The 22,580-nt window shown below is 41.6% G+C and overlaps 1 protein-coding gene across 1 annotated transcript in view; it reads left to right on the plus strand.

Moving 5' to 3' along the window:
* The window catches only part of LOC120053692 (paralemmin-1-like), a 69,679-nt gene that overhangs the window by 36,403 nt on the left and 10,696 nt on the right, over positions 1-22,580 (plus strand). The window contains exons 4-7 of the mRNA XM_039000881.1: positions 14,669-14,790; positions 15,948-16,056; positions 19,223-19,244; positions 20,351-20,428. Of these exons, the coding sequence (XP_038856809.1) occupies positions 14,669-14,790; positions 15,948-16,056; positions 19,223-19,244; positions 20,351-20,428 (331 nt within the window). The remainder of the gene's footprint in view (positions 1-14,668; positions 14,791-15,947; positions 16,057-19,222; positions 19,245-20,350; positions 20,429-22,580) is intronic.

Consider the following 22,580-nt stretch of genomic DNA (forward strand, 5'->3'; position numbering starts at 1 on the left):
CACTCTCTGGTACGTCACGCTCTGGTAAGTCACTCTCTGTTACGTCATGCTCTGGTACGTCACGCTCTGGTACTTCACGCTCTGGTACGTCACGCTCTGGTATGTCACTCTGGTAAGGCTATTCAGACATTTTAATGTAGTCTGGGTTTTTAATAGAGCTCGAGGTCCAATATCTGAAATTGCATGGTTTCCTACGCCCTTTCATTTTAATATATTGTTTATTTATGAGTGCTGTGTTGATGCATCAGATTTTAGTGGGGTAGTTAACCATGCCAGTAAGGCCTGGCAGGAACTGGGCACCAAGTCCTAAAAGTCTAGAGGGGTAGAGGGGAGTCTCTATAGAATAGGCACAGCAGGAGAGCACTCTGAGATCTTGAAGGACTTGGCTGGGGCTGCTAGTATTGAACTTGTGCGCTGGTCATCAGTAAAGGGTGTATGTGCGTGTGCACGCATGTGTGTGTGTTTGCATAAGTGTGCATGTGTGTGTGTGCGTGTGTGCATGCATATGTGCACGTGTGTTTGTGTGTGTGTGTGTGTGTGTGTGTGTGTGTGTGTGTGTGTGTGTGTGTGTGTGTGTGTGTGTGTGTGTGTGTGTGTGTGTGTCTGTGTGTGAATGTGTGTATTCAAGGGTCCTGAAGGCACATGGCTGGACAGAGGAAACCCTATGCTCAGACAGCGGAAGAAGAATAAAAATACCAAAAAGTTTGGCTAAAAGGACATCCTGTTTTGGGGCAGGAAAAAGACACACTTCCCCTGATAAATATGCATTGTTTTGTCCTGCTTTACTTTCAGCTACTTTAGCTGCATTCTTTTATAGTGGAAATTGAGTTTGGCGTCGTCGCTTTTGCTTGCGTTGCTTTTTGCTCTTATTATTTTTCTTATACTGCAGTTTGTGGCCTCTGAAACATTTAAACATACACTTTCAACGCTTTACAATTACCATTCACTTCAGTTATAATTCACTTTTTGAAACAACAAGAGTAAACCCTTTTAGTAGATTGACTTGAACCAATCTCCATATTGGACTCTACTACTGTTCTTTTTTCTTCTGTTTGTTTGTCCAATAGATGGATTGAGCATGGATATGGATAGTAAGCAGGACTCCACATATGATGCAACCCAAATGGCAACCAATTCCCTAAATAGTGCACTACTTTTAACCAGGGCCCATTTTGGGCCGCATACATAGTCATTAGTGAGGCAGCTAATACAGCTATCCCAACGCAAGAGCCAGCGAAAGCCAGCCGGCCAGCCAGAGAGAGATAAGATCCAAAAACTGGATTCAATAGCAGTTTCCATGGAGCTCAACTGCCCAGTCAGCAGGCACACTGAACAGAGAGAGAGAGAGAAAATATACATAGATAGATAAATGGATAGATAGAAACAGAGATAAATATACAACCTGTTTATTTATTTTACCTTTCATACTTCAACTATTTGCACATTGTTACAACACTGTACATAGCCAATAATATAACATTTGAAATGTCTATATTCTTTTAACATGTTTGTCAGTGTAATGTTTACTGTGTAATGTTGGCAATGTAAATATATGTTTCCCATGCTAATAAACCCTTTAAATTGAAATTGAATTAAGAGAAAGAGAGAGAGAAATAGAGAGAAACAGATGTAGAGATATAAACAGAGAGAAAGAGAAGGAGAGAGAGAGAATTGATAGAAGGGGGATATAAAAAGAGAGAGAGAGGAAGCTGAATGTTGAGTGAATACAGACCAGTATGGCTGACCAATAGCAGTGTGTTGCCTGTGCAATTGGCTAGCTGCCCTGTATCATTCTACACCCCTTGGCTGTCGAAACGTTCGATATAACATTTTTGCATCTGAGCTCCTAGAGTGTGCGTCTCTCCTTTATTTTCAAGTTTTCTACTCTGCTAGCCAGCACCTCGCCTAAATAGGTGTGCGTTTCTTTTTCTTCTAGATCATTCTACACCCCTACCTTTGACAAACCCAGTCAAATGATTTTACAGCACACACTAACCCCGCCCATGATAACATCTTTGAATCCTCATTGGTCCTCTCAACCATTGTGAAAGAAAATAATTATTATAATAATATATGTCATTTAGCAGATGCTTTTATCTTGCTTTCACACATTTTACATGCTCTACCAACTGAGCTACAAAGGCCCATTGCCTAACAGTCAGTGTAGAAATAGAACCATTGATTACATTGATACAAGTATTGGAATATAAAAACTACACAAACATACAAATCGGACACATCCAAAGACAATTGCTAAATGGGGATGGCTTGTGTGTATGGTGTAATGTTTGGTCCCCTCTCGTGTTCCTGACCGTGTGTTAGAATGTTGTTGTAGCCAGGCTCTGCTGGTTCCCTTGTTAAGAAAGGTCAATCTGCTGATTAGAGGAAGAGACTGGTCCCCGGAAACCACTCAAGGACACTAATAGTCAGGGGAGTGGGCCACCGAACGGCAATGACACGTCAGGATAAACACACACACACACACACACACACACACACACACACACACACACACACACACACACACACACACACACACACACACACACACACACACACACACACACACACACACACACTGTCCAAATAGGGGGCAAGGAACTCCGTTCTTTATCAATCTGCACTCTGAAAAGACATGATTGATTGGTCATTCTGTGGTCAATGAAATGGATGAAAAAGTAATAAGTAATATCTAACAGTTTCACAACATATACCCAAAATACACGTAAATCTAAGTAAGGAATGGATTAAGAATATACTTAATGTCAGAGCGGCATTGGACTCCGATATAGTGGCATAGTATAGAATACAGTATATACATATGAGATGGGTGACGCAATATTTACACACAATTAAAGGGACTAAGATACCGTAGAATAGTATAGAGTACAGTTCATACATATGAGATGAGTAATGCAAGGTACGGAGACATTATTAAAGTGGATAGTGTTTCATTTCCTTAAAGTGGCCAGTGATTCATAATCTATGTCTATAGTCAGCAGCCTCTGATGTAATGGAGCTGGCTGTTTGAGTCAGTGGTGTAGTATAGAATACAATACAGTATATGCATATGAAACGGGTGACGCAATATGTAAACACAATTTAAAAGTGACCCAGATACTGTAGAATAGTGTGGAGTGCAGTTCATACATATGAGATGAGTAATGCTAGATACGGAAACATTATTAAAGTAGCTAATGATCCATTTCTAAAAGTGGCCAGTGATTCATAATCTATGTCTATAGTCAGCAGCCTCTGATGTAATGGAGCTGGCTGTTTGAGTCAGTGGTGTAGTATAGAATACAATACAGTATATGCATATGAAACGGGTGACGCAATATGTAAACACAATTTAAAAGTGACCCAGATACTGTAGAATAGTGTGGAGTGCAGTTCATACATATGAGATGAGTAATGCTAGATACGGAAACATTATTAAAGTAGCTAATGATCCATTTCTAAAAGTGGCCAGTGATTCCTAATCTGTGTCTATAGGCAGCCGCTTCTGATGTGCTATTGATGGCTGTTTAACAGTCTGATGGACTTGAGATAAGTGTTTTTCAGTCTCTCGGTCCCAGCTGTGATGCACCTGTACTGACCTCGCCTTCTGGATGATGTGGGGTGAACAGGCAGTGGCAAACACAACAGGCATGAAGCATGTTAGAGGAAAACACATATTTATGTTACCAGTGTGTTTGCACTCTTTTTTTTTCAGTCTCACAGCAGACATTGTTTTATTTCTGTTTATTTTTGATTAGTGCAGGGATTTGTACAGTATAGACTATTGGTCGTGAGGATGGACAACAGGGCTGTGAAAGGTCAATGCTCTCCCAACTCAATCAATCCATGAAACGGACTGAAAACCAACTCCTCAATTTGCATTGGCCCATTATTGTCGATAAAGATACTTTTGATTTCTTAATTGAATTTCAATCCATTTTCTCAGTTGAGTAATAAAAATAGAAATGGCCCCTGATGGACACAGGAAGTATGGTAGCAAAACAGGAAAGGATGTCCCTTTGGGACTCACAGTACCACAACATGCAGCTGGTTTCTTATAGTTATAGTTTTCTGTCAATTTCAATTCAGTTCAACTCCTGCTTATTTCCCAATAGTCCATTTGGAAATATGACAAGGATATTGAGACGCTATTACAGTGTCTTGCACATAACTTTGCTTGTCTGATCATGTTTGATTGGTAGAAAAAAGTATAATGTGAAGCTAACTGTGCCCCTTATCTGATCTTTTACAAATTAATGAAACAATATTTTCACTGACCATCCCAGTTGGAGTGTGAGTGTATGTGTACCGTATCTGTGCATGTCAGTATGCACATGTGTGTGTGTGTGTCTATGAGTATGCACACATCTACTGTATGTGTGTTGCTTGTTTAAGGGGCATCCTGCTCCGCTGGAACAATGGCTCAAACACAGGTCACACGTGTGGGATCGGCTGTGGCTCTCCTCTTGTATCCGCCGGGGCAATGGTGTGTGTGTGGAAGGGTGTGAACAAGCGATGATGTCACCCAATCATAGAGCTCACCAGGGGAGGGGCAGGGAGAGAGGGAGGAAGGATATGCAGAGGAGAGGGATGAGAGAGAGAAAGTGAATGGGAGAGGAGAAAGGAGAGGAAGGACAAGAAGAGAGCGTATAGACATTAGAAAGGTGGAGTAGAGAGGATTGTGACAGCAGATTTTCTCTCCTTGTGTCATCGTCATCAAAGAGAGGTGGCAGGGATATAGAAACTGATCATGACAGGAGTTCTCTTTACACATAAATACATAATGGTTGGTACGCACCAAGACTAGAAAATGAAATGTATTATGTTGTGTTTTTCTTATCCAGATTCCATTAACACAGACAGAGCCTGAGCGAATAATATGACATTTGAAATGTCTTTATTCTTTGTAATGTTTACTGTTCATTTTTGTTGTTTATTTCACTTTTGTTTATTATCTACTTCACTTGCTTTGGCAATGTTAACGTATGTTTTCCATGCCAATAAAGACCTTGAATTGAAATTGAAAAAAAATTGAGAGGGAAAGAGAGAGAGAGAGAGAGAAAGAGCGAGCGAGAGGGAGAGAAAGCGTGAGAGAGAGAGAGAGATGTGCTGTAGCTGAATATGTGAAATGCACCAGGTGGCATCTTCAAAGATGTGATATGTACCATCTGGGGGAGTGCAGAATGTCAGTGGCCTGCTCTACACTGTGAGGTCACTAGCGTAGCATGCAGGAAACCCTTCACTTTACTGGATGGCAGGCAAACAACACACTTTGATTTTATTAGCCGAAGCACATGATCTGCCTTTGAGGATGACCTGGCTACTACCAATTGAGACAATGCTCTGTTTTTCTTAGTTACTGATCTGAAATGTTCTTATGACGGATTATTAGAGCTTATGCTGACAGTAGAGTGGATGGGGCTTTTTTTAAACCATATGGTAACATTGTGAGCTTCATTATTCAATTAAGGGATCTACAACCCTCAGTCTTCATCAGGATTAAATATATCTTTGTTATTGTGTTGTCTAGTCTATAGCTAATCTATGGCATGGCCCTATTTTATATTGAACCTTTATTGTGACCGGGAGTCATGCTCAGACCAAGGTCTCTTTTACAGATGAGCCATGCTCTAGGGTTTATCAGTGACAAATGGCCTACACTCTTCAGGCCGTTTGGTTGGAGTAGCTATTATGATATTAGTTAAAGGCCCAATGCAGCCATTTTTATCTCAATATCAAATCATTTCTGGGTAACAATTAAGAAATCTTACTGAGAGGTTTGGAACTCTCTTTCTTATTGGTCTAATTATGTCACCAGGCAGGACTGGTAATGTCACCAGGCAGGACTGGTGATGTCACCAGGCAGGACTGGTGATGTCACCAGGCAGGACTGGTAATGTCACCAGGCAGGACTGGTAATGTCACCAGGCAGGACTGGTGATGTCACCAGGCAGGACTGGTGATGTCACCAGGCAGGACTGGTGATGTCACCAGGCAGGACTGGTGATGTCACCAGGCAGGACTGGTGATGTCACCAGGCAGGACTGGTGATGTCACCAGGCAGGACTGGTAATGTCACCAGGCAGGACAAAAATCGATCCCATCAAATCAGGCAGAAATGTCAGGCGGTCTTTTCAAACAGCTCTTACACTAAAAGGGCATTATCATCATTTTCACAATTTCACAGTATTAGTCCAACCACATATTGTGGAAAGATATATAAAACACAGGACAATCAAATGTTTTACTGCACTGGGCCTTTAATATGAATACGCTAAATAAGCAATATAGCAAATATAATATATTATGTTATCTGTCTGTTATATTCACGTTAGCATTGTTTCAAAGGCCTTGGTATCCAGTATGCACACACCAACAGGGATATGCCACATGATTTTGAGGGCGGCTATGCCTCCATGTGAGCCCTGGGTGTAGTTGGCTACTGTACACTCTCAGAAAAAAGGGTTCAAAAAGACTTCTTCAGCTGTCCCCCATATGAGAACCCTTTGTGGTTCCAGGTAAAATACTTTTTGCTTCCATGTAGATCCTTCTGTGGAAAGATCTGTGACAGTGACCGACTGCTGGAAGCTACAGTTAGCCTTATAAATACAAATACAAAATTATTGTCACATACACCGGAGAGGTGCAGTAAAATGTGCTGTTTTATAGCGTCAGTCATAGTAGTACGGTGCCCGTTGTGCAAATTAGGGTTAAGTGCCTTGCTCAAATCAAATTGTATTTGTCACATGCACCGAATACAACAGGTGTAGACCTTACAGTGAAATGCTTACTTACAAGCCCTTAACCAACAATGCAGTTTTAAGAAAATACCTAAAAAATAAAGAAAGTAAGAGATAAGAATGACAAATAATTAAAGCGCAGCAGTAAATAACAATAGAGGGGCTATATACAGGGGGTACCGGTACAGAGTAAATGTGGAGGCTATATACAGGGGGTACCGGTACAGAGTCAATGTGGAGGCTATATACAGGGGGTACCGGTACAGAGTAAATGTGGAGGCTATATACAGGGGGTACCGGTACAGAGTCAACGTGGAGGCTATATACAGGGGGTACCGGTACAGAGTCAATGTGGAGGCTATATACAGGGGGTACCGGTACAGAGTCAATGTGGAGGCTATATACAGGGGGTACCGGTACAGAGTCAATGTGAAGGCTATATACAGGGGGTACCGGTACAGAGTCAATGTGGAGGCTATATACAGGAGGTACCGGTACAGAGTCAATGTGGAGGCTATATACAGAGGGTACCGGTACAGAGTCAATGTGGAGGCTATATACAGAGGGTACCGGTACAGAGTAAATGTGGAGGCTATATACAGGGGGTACCGGTACAGAGTCAATGTGGAGGCTATATACAGGGGGTACCGGTACAGAGTCAATGTGGAGGCTATATACAGGGGGTACCGGTACAGAGTCAATGTGGAGGCTATATACAGGGGGTACCGGTACAGAGTCAATGTGGAGGCTATATACAGGGGGTACCGGTACAGAGTCAATGTGGAGGCTATATACAGGGGGTACCGGTACAGAGTCAATGTGGAGGCTATATCCAGGGGGTACTGGTACAGAGTCAACGTGGAGGCTATATACAGGGGGTACCGGTACAGAGTCAATGTGGAGGCTATATACAGGGGGTACTGGTACAGAGTCAATGTGGAGGCTATATACAGGGGGTACCGGTACAGAGTCAATGTGGAGGCTATATACAGGGGGTACTGGTACAGAGTCAATGTGGAGGCTATATACAGGTGGTACCGGTACAGAGTCAATGTCAATGTGCGGGGCCCTGGTGTTGAGGTAATTCAGGTAATATGTACATGTAGGTAGAGTTACTAAAGTGACTATGCATAGATAATAACAGAGAGCAGCAGCATTACGGCGGGCGGGGGGGGGCGCAATGCAAATAGTCTGGGTAGCCATTTGATTAGCTGTTCAGGAGTCTTATGGCTTGGGGGTAGAAGCTGTTTAGAAGCCTCTTGAACCTAGACTTGGCGCTCCGGTACCGCTTCTTGCGTGGTAGCAGAGAGAACAGTCTATGTGGCTGGAGTCTTTGACAATTTTTGGGCCTTCCTCTGACACCACCTGGTATAGAGGTCCTGGATGGCAGGAAGCTTGGCCCCAGTGATGTACTGGGCCATACGCGCTACACTCTGTAGTGCCTTGCGGTCAGAGGCCGAGCAGTTGCCATACCAGGCAGTGATGGAACCCGTCAGGATGCTCTCGATGGTGCAGCTGTAAAACCTTTTGAGGATCTGAGGACCCTTGTCAAATCTTTTCAGTTTCCTAAGGGGGAATAGGTTTTGTCCTGCCCTCTTCACGACTGTCTTGGTGTGCTTGGACCATGTTAGTTTGTTGGTGATGTGGACGCCAAGGAACTTGAAGCTCTCAACCTGCTCCACTACAGCCCCGTCTATGAGAATAGGGGCGTGCTCGGTCCTCCTTTTCCTGTAGTACACAATCATCCCTTTGTCTTGATTACGTTGAGGGAGAGGTTGTTGTCCTGGCACCACACGGGCAGGTCTCTGACCTCCTCCCTATAGGCTGTCTCATCGTTGTCGGTGATCAGGCCTACCACTGTTGTGTCATCAGCAAACTTGATGATGGGGTTTGTCACGTCCTGACCATAGAGAGCCCTTATTTTCTATGGTAGAATAGGTCAGGGCGTGACTGGGGGTTAGTCCCACCCTATGTGGGGTTCTAGTTTTGTTTTTCTATGTTGGTGATTTTGTATGATTCCCAATTAGAGGTAGCTGGTCATCGTTGTCTCTAATTGGGGATCATTTTTAAGTAGCTGTTTTTCTCATCTGTGTTTATGGGATATTGTTTTGAGTTAGTGCACGTAGCATCTCTGTAGTCACGGTTCGTTTATTGTTTATTTTGTTTTTGTCTTTGCTAAGTTTCACTTTATCATTAAATTATGTGGAACTCAACATCCGCTAAGCCTTGGTCCGACATTTATTCCAGCGAACGTGACAGTGTTGGAGTCGTGCCTGGCCGTGTAGTCATGAGTGAGGGGCCCCAGTGTTGAGGATCAGTGTGGCGGATGTGTTGTTAGCTACCCTTACCACCTGGGGGCGGCCCGTCAGGAAGTCCAGGATCCAGTTGCAGAGAGAGGTGTTTAGTCCCAGGGTCCTTCGCTTAGTGATGAGCTTTGAGGGCACTATGGTGTTGAACGCTGAGCTGTAGTCAATGAATAGCATTCTCACATAGGTGTTCCTTTTGTCCAGGTGTGAAAGGGCAGTGTGGAGTGCAATAGAAATTGCATCATCTGTGGATCTGTTGGTGCGGTATGCAAATTGGAGTGGGTCTAGGGTTTCTGGGATAATGGTGTTGATGTGAGCCATGACCAGCCTTTCAAAGAATTTCATAGCTACAGATGTAAGTGCTACGGGTCGGTAGTCATTTAGGCAGGTTACCTTTGTGTTCTTGGGCACAGGGACTATGGTGGTCTGCTTGAAACATGTTGGTATTACGGATTCAGACAGGGAGAGTTTGAAAATGTCAAGTACACATTTGCCTTTTTAGGTTACCACCACAGTGACAAAGCCGTTTGTTTTAATGTTGCAAAAATGAACCTTTTCTCTGTATCAAGACACTCACGTGTACACGCCTCTCCACCATCCCACTTCCGAAACCTGACCGGGTCTCAAACCTGGGTCCAGCGACTGTCAAACCAACTTAACCATTTCACCAAGAGGTCCGTTACTCTTGACAAGGTCGCTCAGTGTTAGGTTAAGGTCGTCACAATATTAATTATAGCACATGCTCTTATTAATTATGTCATATTGATGATCTAAGGAAAGAGAACACGGCGCTGAAACGTACTGTAGACTCTATTCATGGCAAGGTGGAGGTGGTGCAAAGGGACAACAAACAACTTAAAGAAACCTTGCTTGATGTGTAGTGTTGATCAATCCAGGACAATCTAATATTTTCAGGGATACCGGAGAATGAAAACAGCAGAAGCTGAGGACACAGTCCGAGACTTTATATCAACTCAACTGAAACTGCCCACTGATGTTGTGCGTAATGTCACTTTCTCCAGAGTCCATAGAATAGGTAAGGCCTCTGGGAATAGGACCCGGGCTATTATTGCATGTTTTGACAATTTTAAGCAAAAGGAAATGGCGAAGAGCAGGGGCAGGGGCAGAGAACTCAGAATCACTGATTTTGGATTGAATGATCACTTCCCCACCGAGATCTGTATCCTATCATGAAGGAAAAGCATTGCCTGAATCAACGAGTCTCCATGGTGATGGATAAACTTTACATCATCGGGCAACTGTATCGAGAGACTAGAGTAACTCCCTGGCTATTTTAATCCAACTGTATCAGGACTAGAGTAACTCCCTGGCTATTTTAATCCAACTGTATCAGGACTAGAGTAACCCCCTGGCTATGTTAATCCAACTGTATCAGGACTCTAGAGTAACTCCCTGGCTATGTTAATCCAACTGTATCAGGACTCTAGAGTAACTCCCTGGCTATGTTAATCCAACTGTATCAGGACTCTAGAGTAACTCCCTGGCTATGTTAATCCAACTGTATCAGGACTCTAGAGTAACTCCCTGGCTATGTTAATCCAACTGTATCAGGACTCTAGAGTAACTCCCTGGCTATGTTAATCCAACTGTATCAGGACTCTAGAGTAACTCCCTGGCTATGTTAATCCAACTGTATCAGGACTCTAGAGTAACTCCCTGGCTATTTTAATTCAATGTTCAAATGTGAGTTTGTGTGTTGTAGTGTATCATGACAACTTCAACTATAATGAATACATGCTCTATGGATCTCCTCTTGACAAGGAAAGGGCTGCATATGGCTCAGGTTAATGTATGTAGTCTTCCTAACAAAATACATGAGGGTTTTAACTTGGTCAACATAAATAATATTCATATTTTAGCTTTGACCGAAATGCATTTAGATGCGTCTGTAAATGATGGGCAAATGAACATTCATGGATATAGTCTACTGAGAAGGGACAGGAATAGGACTGGTGGGGCTGTAGCACTGTATATTCAGAATCATATACCTTTTAAGAGGAGGGGTGACCTTAATGTATGTCAAATAGAGGCACTATGGGCTCAGGTACATCTGCCTCACCAGGCAGCCATATTGGTAGGATGTGTGTATAGACCTCCTAGCTCTAAGGTGTCCTATCTGGATGACTTATGCACTGGGTTTGACCAGGCCACAGATAGTAACAGAGATGTATTATTCTTGGGTGATTTTAATATAAATTGGAAGGATCATAATAATTCAAATATAACTAAATTGATGAGATATGCAGAGAGCTGTGGTTTGAAAGAAATGGTTAATGATACTACTAGATCTTCAATTAAGTTGGGTCATCGTTCAGACACATGCATTGATCTGATTTTCTGTAATATACCATTGCAATGCTTGAAAGCCAGATCAATGCCAGTGGGCTGGACAGACCATAATATTGTGACCATAACCATGAACACCAAGGTTCCAAAGAAACCCCCAAGGATTGTGGTCAAGGGACATTTTAAAAGATTTAATCATCAGCTATTTCAAAGTGATTTGCTGTACCCTGGGAGCTGATTTATCTAGAGGTTGATTTAAATCACGCTACAGAATGTTTTATTTATTTGCTCACTGAGGTAATGGACCATCATGCCCAAGTAAGAAAGAGTACAGTTGGGGCTCGTCCATCTCCATGGATTGATAATGAACTCGGTGAGGCTTTTTCTCATTGAAATATTGCAAAAGTCTTAGCAGCCAAATCTAAACTAGAAATGTATTAACAGAATTATAGAACACTATGTAATTATGCAGTTAAATTGAATCGTAAGAAAAAAACATTATTTTACAAAAATGCTTTTATTGATTGTAAAAATGATTGTAAAAAGTTATGGAATACAGTTAAGGGCTTACTTGGTACATCTATCTCATCATGCCCATCTAGTGTGGAGGTTGACGGGAGAACAATATCAAAACCAGCTGATATTGCCAATAATTTTGCAAATTCTTTTACAAAGAAAATTTATTTACTGAGCACTAATGTAAACACCCATTCCTCCGAACAAGCTATTGTCCAATAGATTGATGATCATATTATGAGCAACAAAACCTGCTCTTTTAGTCTACAAATGGTGTCAGTAGAGGAGGTGTTAAACCTATTGAAGTCATTACCCAATGGTAAATCTACAGGTTATGATCTTATGGACAATTTTTTTACTTTGCAGATTGCAGCTCCACTGAAATACATATTTAATTGGTCACTGGAAAAGGGGATGTTTGCAAATGTATGGAAGCATGCTAAACCGTGTCCTATTCCGAAAGACAGCAAAGAACCCATTACTCCTGCCAATAGTCGACCAATTAGTCTACTCCCTTCACTCAGTAAAATATTGGTGGGTATTGTGAGTAGACAAATATGGGAGTACATGGAAAAGAAGGATCTGATTACAGCCAATCAGCATGCTTATCGCAAAAACCATTCCACTACCACTGCATTGGTTGATATGACTGACCAGTGGCTCAATGCTATGGGTAATGGTAGGTTTGTGGGTGTACTATTTTTTTTATTTTAGTGCAGCATTTGATTTAGTGGATCATTAAATAATTTTGACAAAATGATTGCATTATGTTTTAAGGAGGTAGCATTAAATTGGGTACAGTCATATCTAACTGACAGGAAACAGTCCACCTATATCAATGGTTCATTTTCTTCCCCTCATGCTTTAAACTGTGGAATACCGCAGGGCAGCTGCCTTGGGCCACTTCTTTACTTAATATATACCAACGACTTTCCTTATGCCTTATCCTTATCGGAAACTCAAGCTACTATATTTGCAGATGATACTACAGCAAGTCAATCGGTTCAACAGGTACAGCAAGCTCCACAAGTAGATTTGGAATGTATCAGGGAGTGGGTTTGCCGGAACAAACCTGTTTAAACACCAAGAAAACCAACGTTATGTTGGTCTGTTCCACCAGGAAAAGGCCAAAACATCATGGGATACAATTAAGTATGGGAGGAGTACACATTGATGAAGTGGCAGAAATCAAACTACTGGGAGTGCAGCTAGACAACTGCTTATCATGGTCATCTCAAATAACTCATCGATGTAAAAATAATAACATTTAAACTGCATGCATGATCAGAAGGATAGCTAAATATTTACCAGGAAAGATTCTTAAGCAAATAACACAAGTATTAATTGAGAGTCGGGTGAACTACTGTTCTGTGGTTTGGGGAAATGCATCAGCAAGTGAAATTAGGAGGATGCAGATTGCACAGAACTAAGCAGCAAGGATTGTTTTAAGGTGGAGATATGGTTCTTCTGTTGTAGTCATGCGCAATGCTCTTGGTTGGTCATCAATCAACAAGATAATTGAATATAACATGCTTATTTTATTTCATAATATACACCATTTAAAACAGCCAAACTCTATTCACAATAGTATTCAGTTGGAAAGAGACAGACATTCAGTAAATACTAGGAATAGATTGTCCACCATCTACAGTATGTGTTATCCAGACAGAAAAGAGAAATAGGCAAGAGAACATTTCGATTTAGAGCAATAAAGAAATTAAATAATTTAACTGAGCAAACCAGAAACCTTTCAATATATAAATTCCAACAATACTTTAAAACCATTTAAATATAATACATAGGAAAGTTGTGCTGGACTATGGTAGATGAAGAATCAATAAAAAAAATTCAACTGTTAGAGTATTTATCTGGTCAATATGTTAGTGTATTATGTATGTTTGAAACAGCGTGTTATTTGTGAAAATGTGATCGTATTATACATTTATTTGAATGTTTAAGGACTCTTGGAAGATTAGTCCAAATGAGGATTAAAAGAGATCCTAATCAAATCAAATGACTTATTCATTATTGTCACATGCTCTTATGTAATCCTTTATAAAGACTTCAGAACAGGCAGAGGACATGCTCAAAATGTAATTTACATAACCATAGACCACTTAAACTTGTACAACACTTCCACTCGCGGCTGGCCAAAAATAACTAACTGAAAGCCATGCCCCCACTAATCTACACCTCCACCCTGGGAAACAGAAATGTATCTTCACCATACCCCTTTTTCTTGAGAGTGTGTGATGATTGTACATTCATATTCAAAATATTGGTTACAAAAATGTTCCGTTATATTCGTTTATGTACCCTAAAAGGTATTGACAGGTACATTGTGTGTTTTGATCTTTTTGAACCCGAGGGAAACAATACTGTACCCTAACCGTACCCTTGTTTCTGTGAGTATATAGACTGATAAAGGGTCCGCTCTCCACAAAACAGTCCTAAAATTAAGCATTATAAGCTGAACAAAAAACAGTTGCTAATGTTATAGCTAATGCTCCTACACCTTGTAGTTCATGAGCCAGAGATCAGGATATCTTTAAAAACATCTGGGGGGACAATAGTGTCTCATAGTGTTATTTTGCAAGCTATCTGTCCTCTAGAAAAGGCACTCTTGTCAATGTAATTTTGCTGATGGGGCCAGAAATGTTTGACACTCCTGACTTACAGTTTACAATGTGTTATCTCTTTCACACATTTTACCACGAAGCACAACATTTCAACAAAAAGTAATTTGATATCAGACATTAGTCTGTGATTGATGTTCCTATGTTCTTCTGTCCTGTCCAGCAAAAGTCCCTGAGGGAAAAATGGTTGCTAGACGGAGCTGCTGGGTCGGAGCAGGACGAGGCCAAGAAACAGCTGGCGGAGGACGAGGCCAAGCTCAAGTGGATTGAGGAGAACATCAATAGGTACGTCTACAACCCAGGAACACTGGTGTACCTACTACCTTTATATGTTTCTGGATTCACTCTATATCTTTAGTTCACCAGTCTTTAACCAGGCAAAACCTGCTCTTAACGTGGTCAAATCCTAATATCCTGTTCTCTCTATTTAATTTTTGCATGCCGCCTCTCTGGCAATGTGGCGCAGCACATTTGCTATGATTGAGACCCTTCTGCAACATTTCTTTGAAACATTTTAATAAGACATAAGTTGTACTCTTAGCTGGAAAGGAGGATAGGCCTATCAGATGCTGCAAAGCACTCAATACCTTTTTGACAAAACTAGCCAGACTTAAGAGCGTGGGTAGGGGTAATGGTGGAGGCAGTAATGAGGGTGCTCACTGGTGGAGAGACGAACGCAGACAACGTCTGGAACAGCACTCATCAATCTCTCCAGTACAAAAAGGAGACCCAGTAGCCAAGCCCCCCTCCCCCCTTTCCACTCCCTCATCCATCCAACCATTTTCTTTCTCACTCATAGCAAAACCGTGTCATCAATCTTCTTCTCTGGCAGTCCATTTCGCTGATTAAATTCCTCCTGGCTGCTGCAGCCCAGCCCTGGCAGAACGCTGGCGCTGGCTGGCTGTATTGGGGCTCAGACTGGGGCAACACTGGCACTAAACTGTCACAACTCCCAATGAGCAACGGCAGCTAACAATGGCCGCTGTCAAGGCCGGCGCTAGGCAGAATACAGAATGGGATAATGCTAAGGAGAAGCTATTGTCCCTATCTCAAATAAGTGCTTAATTCTGTTAGATAGGCCGTAGCCAGGAAGGCCCCAGTGAGGTTGTTTTGGTATTTAACAATATGAGGGCATTTAAAGGGATAGTTCATGGGTATTTCTCTTTGGCTCTGAGCAATTCATTTTAAATAAAAATATCAGTGTATCACCTTCCCAGGGGATGAGCTCTGTAGTTGGGTGTGATGGGCTGTACCTTCTGACTCTGTAAAGCCCTCATTGTGTGCATAGTTTCCCAAAATAACAAACATTTTAGATAGACTAGACATAAATCCCAAACTGCATTTGGAATACTACATCTGGCTTGGAACACATTGTCAAACTGTTTGTGTGCATCACTGACCATGTCTGTGTGTGAATGATCACGTTTATCCCTTTTCTGCAGACTGGAGCAGGAACTGGAGGAGCTGGAGACGGGCGTGTCGGTGACCTCCACCAAAGAGAGTCTGACAGATGCAGCCAAGGTGGAGCAAGCCAAGACTGCCGACAACAAAGTGAGCCCCCCCACCCCCACCCCTGAGGGCAGCTGGACATCGCAGGTCCACCGGACACTGACACACTATTAGAGACACAAGTATTTGCCTAGGGTGTGTGTGTGAAGGGTAAGGGGGGGGGGACGTGTGTGTGAGTGAGAGAGAGAGTTGGGGGGCATGTTTGAAGTAGGGGAGTGGGAATCGAGGGAAGGGGGGAGCGGACTGCCAGAGCAAGCCTTGGGTCATAAATGAAAGCAAAAAGCTCTGTGTGTACAGTAACTGCCCTTGTGATGGACTGACAGTGACATGTCCACTTGAGCAAATGCCATCTCGATATTATGCCATCAGCAATATCATTAGTGACAGTCCGGATGGGCCTGGAGAGTCAGACACTGGGTCTGACAAGCAGTGTATGGGGAAGAGTTGATGACGGGAGGGGGGCTCTTGTCCAAAGTGGAAGCTCATATTGACAGCACACACTGGGCAGCTTTTAGCATGGCAACGGCTAGAAAAGATGCTCTGTCTCTTCTGTCTCCTTCTTGAACTCGTTGGCTCTTTCCTTCACGAGTCAATATCCACTTCCTCAAACCATCCATGCTGGCACCGCTTTCCTCAAAGGGAAAGTTCTTATATAATGTGGCATCTCTTTCTACCTCAGTCGTTTTTCTTGCTTCCTTGTCGGACATTGTTTTTATGGCATACCTCAATGGAAAATATATTCCTTCCCTCAAACTAGGTTTTCAAAGAAATATGTTAAATATGTGACACAATGTTCATTCATTATGTAGCTATGGTTTTGAATAAGAGTGTCTCTTCAAGAAGCAAATCCAATACCTCAAAACTGTGGGTTGTCAGGAGAACTCGAGTGGCGCAGCGGTCTAAGGCACTGCATCTGAAGTGCTAGAGGTGTCACTACAGACCCTGGTTTGATTCCAGGCTGTATCACAACCGGCTGTGATTAGGAGTCCCATAGGGCGGCACACAATTTGCCCAGTGTTGTCTGGGTTTGGCTGGGGTAGGCTGTCATTGTAAATAAGAATTTGTTCTTAACTTGCTCAAACATAATAACAAAATATACTGCTAAATTCATTGTTTTTTGAATTGCCAATTCTCCCTGACTGTCAAGCTTTTTTTTTGGTAATAGTTCTCAAAGATTATATGATAAAATATATTCTGTAGGTTCATTATATTTTCTACATACTGTATATCTGGTTTTAGTCATTTAAGTTTACACTGAAAGCAATTAGCTCAAAGTATCTAGACATTTCTAGACACATTATAGTTTTCTGGGTCAGGTGATGATACCTTGCTAGAACTGTCAGACGCAAAGAGACATTTTTATACAAATTATTTCTGGGTTTTTTATGCTATTGAAATTCTTCCTGAAATTGAAATACATTTTCGGGATGGAAAAGCACTAGTGAACTGAGCTCTAGAATTAAATTAATTGAGTCAAGTTTAGAGTAGAGGTGGAATCCCAAGCATATGTGTAGTGCAATTTAAAACTTCTTCAGGATTGGTGTGTCCCCTGCGGGACGGTTGAGCTAATGTAGGCTAATGCAATTAGCATGAGGTTGTAAGTAACAGGTAGCCTAGTGGACAGGTACCCTAGTGGACGGCAGGTAGCCTAGTGGTTGGAGTGTTGGACTAGCAAGCGAAAGTTTGCAAGATCAAATCCCCGAGCTGACACAGGTAAAAATCTGTCGTTCTGCCCCTGAACAAGGCAGTTAACCCATTGTTCCTAGGCCGTCATTGAAAATAAGAATTTGTTCTTAACTGACTTGCCTAGTAAAATTAACAAGAACATTACCCAGGACATAGACAGATTTGATATTGGCTTAAATTCTTGTGAATCTAACTGGACTGTCCAATTTACAATAGCTATTACAGTGGAATAATACCATGCTATTGTTTGAGGAGAGTGTATAGTTTTGAACATGAAAAGTTATTAATAAACAAATTAGGCACATTTGGGCGGTCTTGCTACAAAAGTTTGACCAGAAATGCAATGGTTCATTGGATCAGTCTAAACCTTTGCGCGTACACTGCTGCCATCTAGTGGCCAAAATCTAAATTGCATCTGGACTGGAATAATACATTATGGCCTTTCTCTTGCATTTCAAAGAGGATGGTATATTCTCCTATATTCCTTTCACATTTCCACAAACTTCAATGCGTTTCCTTTCAAATGGTACCAAGAATATGCATATCCTTGCTTCAGGGCCTAAGCTACAGGCAGTTAGATTTGGGTATGTCATTTTAGGCGAAAATTGAAAAAAAGGGGACAATCCTTAAGAGGTTTACCATTAGACCTTTACGTCAATCAAAGTATATTACCCTAAAATATGAATATTACTACAGTATGCATCCAATTTAAAAGTACTGCAATAAGAATACAATTATCAAAAAAGTGCATACCATAAGCCTTCAATGTAAGGTAATTTTATTTTATCAAAGTCTGTAACATAGCATACACTGCAACTATGGCGATACAAAGTATAGCCAGGAGATTGCAACGACAAACGGAGCAACTCAACTTCATGATATCCTACCTAGGGCGGAACCCGATTTCAATAACCCCCAGCGTTTAATTAGCGTCACCCTAGTGTCCAGAAACAATAGAAACTAAAGGCATACAGCTTCACACACATTACCGGGGAAACATCCCTGCCTGGATAAAGCCACGGGCGTAGGTGTGCTTCACTCCTATGATGTGTAAACATATGGCCATCCATCCGGAGAATGCCATAAATTGTGATTGAAACATCATGCTGTGCCTTGGCACCAGCAAGTCACCGACACAAGGGTCACCCTCTCTCATTCTATATGCCCTACAAATGTTTACATGTTCACTAGCATATAAGCATGATTTGATACGGTATATTCTGTGTCTGATCATGTCTTTTCTGGGTTTATTCATGTGTTTTCTGGGTTTGATCATGTGTTTTCTGGGTTTGATCATTTGTTTTCTGGGTTTTATCATTTGTTTTCTGGGTTTTATCATTTGTTTTCTGGGTTTTATCATTTGTTTTCTGGGTTTGATCATTCGTTTTCTGGGTTTTATCATTTGTTTTTTGGGTTTGATCGTGTCTTTTCTGGGTTTGATCATTCGTTTTCTGGGTTTGATGCTCTATGATGAATGGATTAAAATACTGTTTTCTCTCTCTCTCCTCTCTCTCTCTCTCAGGCTCCTGCAGGCACTGTTCAAGGTAACACATCAATCAATCAATCAATCAATCAATCAAGTTTATTTTATATAGCCCTTCGTACATCAGCTAATATCTCGAAGTACTGTACAGAAACCCAGCCTAAAACCCCAAACAGCTAGTAATGCAGTTGTAGAAGCACGGTGGCTAGGAAAAACTCCCTAGAAAGGCCAAAACCTAGGAAGAAACCTAGAGAGGAACCAGGCTATGAGGGGTGGCCAGTCCTCTTCTGGCTGTGCCGGGTGGAGATTATAACAGAACTATGCCAAGATGTTAAAAAATGTTCATAAGTGACAAGCATGGTCAAATAATAATCATGAATAATTTTCAGTTGGCTTTTCATAGCCGATCATTAAGAGTTGAAAAACAACAGGTCTGGGACAGGTGGCGGTTCCATAACCGCAGGCAGAACAGCTGAAACTGGAATAGCAGCAAGGCCAGGCGGACTGGGGACAGCAAGGAGTCACCACGCCCGGTAGTCCCGACGTATGGTCCTAGGGCTCAGGTCCTCCGAGAGAAAGAAAGAGAGAAGGAGAAAATTAGAGAGAGCCAAGATTGTCAAAATGTTCATAAATGACAAGCATGGTCAAATAATAATCAGGAATAAATGTCAGTTGGCTTTTCATAGCCGATCATTAAGAGTTGAAAACAGCAGGTCTGGGACAGGTAGGGGTTCCGTAACCGCAGGCAGAACAGTTGAAACTGGAATAGCAGCAAGGCCAGGCGGACTGGGGACAGCAAGGAGTCATCATGCCCGGTAGTCCTGACGTATGGTCCTAGGGCTCAGGTTCTCAGAGAGAGAGAAAGAAAGAGAGAACGAGAGAATTAGAGAGAGCATACTTAAATTCACACAGGACACTGGATAAGACAGGAGAAGTACTCCAGGTATAACCAACTGACCCTAGCCCCCCGACACATAAACTACTGCAGCATAAATACTGGAGGCTGAGACAGGAGCGGTCAGGAGACACTGTGGGCCCCATCCACATCTTCATTGACATCTTATTCCTCACCTCTTTCTCCTCTTTTACAAGTCTGTTGTGTTTGTCTCTCTTTCTCCCTCCCTCTCTCATTCTCACCCCACCTCCTTGTTCGGTGACCACTTATAGAGGCTAAGGAAGTGTTCAAAGGAAGCAACAGCCCTCGTCTGAACATGTCCGGAGGTGCATCAGATATAATGAGAACAGGTGAGTCTCGGTACCCTGTAGATCACATACTGAGACACACTGTAGAGCGACATCTTAGAGAAATGCTTTGCCTCTAGATTCACTCTAGATTATAATGTCATGCTAGCATATTAATAACCTGTCTAGCCCCAGCGTTCCGCTAGCGGAACTCCTCCCACATTCCACTGAAAAGGCAGAGCGCGAAATTCAAAAAATATTTTTTAGAAATATTGAACTTTCACACATTAACATTAACAATTAAGTCCAATACAGCAAATGAAAGATACACATCTTGTGAATCCAGTCAACATGTCCGATTTTTTAAATGTTTTACAGCGAAAACAGCACGTATATTTATGTTAGCTCACCACCAAATACAAAGAAGGACAGACATTTTTCACAGCACAGGTAGCATGCACAAAGCCAACCTAACTAACCAAGAACCAACCAAACTAACCAAGAAACAACTTCATCAGATGACAGTCTTATAACATGTTACACAATAAATCTATGTTTTGTTCGAAAAATGTGCATATTTGAGGTATAAATCAGTTTTACATTGCAGCTACCATCACAGCTACCGTCAAAAATAGCACCGAAGCAGCCAGAGTAATTATAGAGACCAACGTGGAATACCTAAATACTCATCATAAAACATTTCTGAAAAATGCATCGTGTACAGAAATGAAAGACAAGCATCTTGTGAATCCAGCCAATATTTCAGATTTTTTAAGTGTTTTACAGCGAAAACACAATATAGCATTATATTAGCTTACTACAATAGCCTACACACAACCGCATTCATTCATCAAGGCACGTTAGCGATAGCAATAGGCACGTTAGCGTTAGCGAATAAACCAGCAAAAGATATCAATTTTCACTAACCTTCATAAACCTTCCTCAGATGACAGTCCTATAACATCAGGTTATACATACACTTATGTTTTGTTCGAAAATGTGCATATTTAGAGCTGAAATCAGTGGTTATCCATTATGCTAATGTAGCTTCTTTTTCCCAGAATGTGCGGATATTTCTATTAGACTCTCACCTATTCTGACCAAATAGCTATTCATAAACATTACAAAAAAATACATGTTGTATAGGAAATGATAGATCCATTAGTTCTTAATGCAATCGCAGTGTTAGAATTCTAAAAATATCTTCATTACGACATAAGGCTTATGTTATAGCAAGAGAGTGGCCAAAACCGGGGCGCAAAACTACTAGTATACAGTTCGACAGATATATGAAATAGCATCATAAAATGTTTCTTACTTTTGCTGATCTTCCATCAGAATGTTGGACAAGGGGTCCTTTGTCCAGAACAGTCGTTGTTTGGATTTAGAACATCGTTTTTCCCTCTTCAATTAGCCAGCACACTGGCCAAGTGGCTCGAAGCTCTCCTTTCTGAACAAAGGCACACAACGCAACACGCCTAACGTCCCGAATAAATTTCAAAAATCTAATAAAACTATATTGAAAAAACATACTTTACGATGATATGGTCACATGTATCAAATAAAATCAAAGCCGGAGATAGTAATCGGCTATAACGACAGCTATTCCGATGGCAAATCCAGAACCAACTTCGCGCCTTCCTGAAAACATAAAATGGGGGACACGTCATTCCAAGAGGACGTATTCCATCTCAGACCAAGATAATCACTCCATTTCTTCTCTCACTGCATCTTGACATCCTGGGGAAGGTGTATGACGTGCATGTATACTCATACGTGTCATGCCCATTTATAGGCAGGCCCTTGAACAGAGCATAATTTTCAGACTTTCCACTTCCTGGTCAGAAAGTGTGCTGCCAAATGAGTTCTGTTTTACTCACAGACAAAATTCAAACGGTTTTAGAAACTAGAGAGTGTTTTCTATCCAATAGTAATAATAATATGCATATTGTACGAGCAAGAATAGAGTACGAGGCCGTTTAAATTGGGCACGTTTTTTCCCCAAAGTGTAAATAGCGCCCTCTATCCTCATCAGGTTTAAGGTGATGTTATTCCTTTCAATGTAACATTTTTGGGGGGGAATATATTCCTGTTTCATTCAGGAATATATTAACTGATTCATAGTCAATTGAGACATTATTGACTGATTATATGAATCATATACTGTAAATTGCATCTGTGCAATCTTACATGCAATAGAGCCCATTTTTGTCAT

The sequence above is a fragment of the Salvelinus namaycush genome, chromosome 9 (assembly GCF_016432855.1).
Source record: "Salvelinus namaycush isolate Seneca chromosome 9, SaNama_1.0, whole genome shotgun sequence".
NCBI lineage: Eukaryota > Metazoa > Chordata > Actinopteri > Salmoniformes > Salmonidae > Salvelinus > Salvelinus namaycush.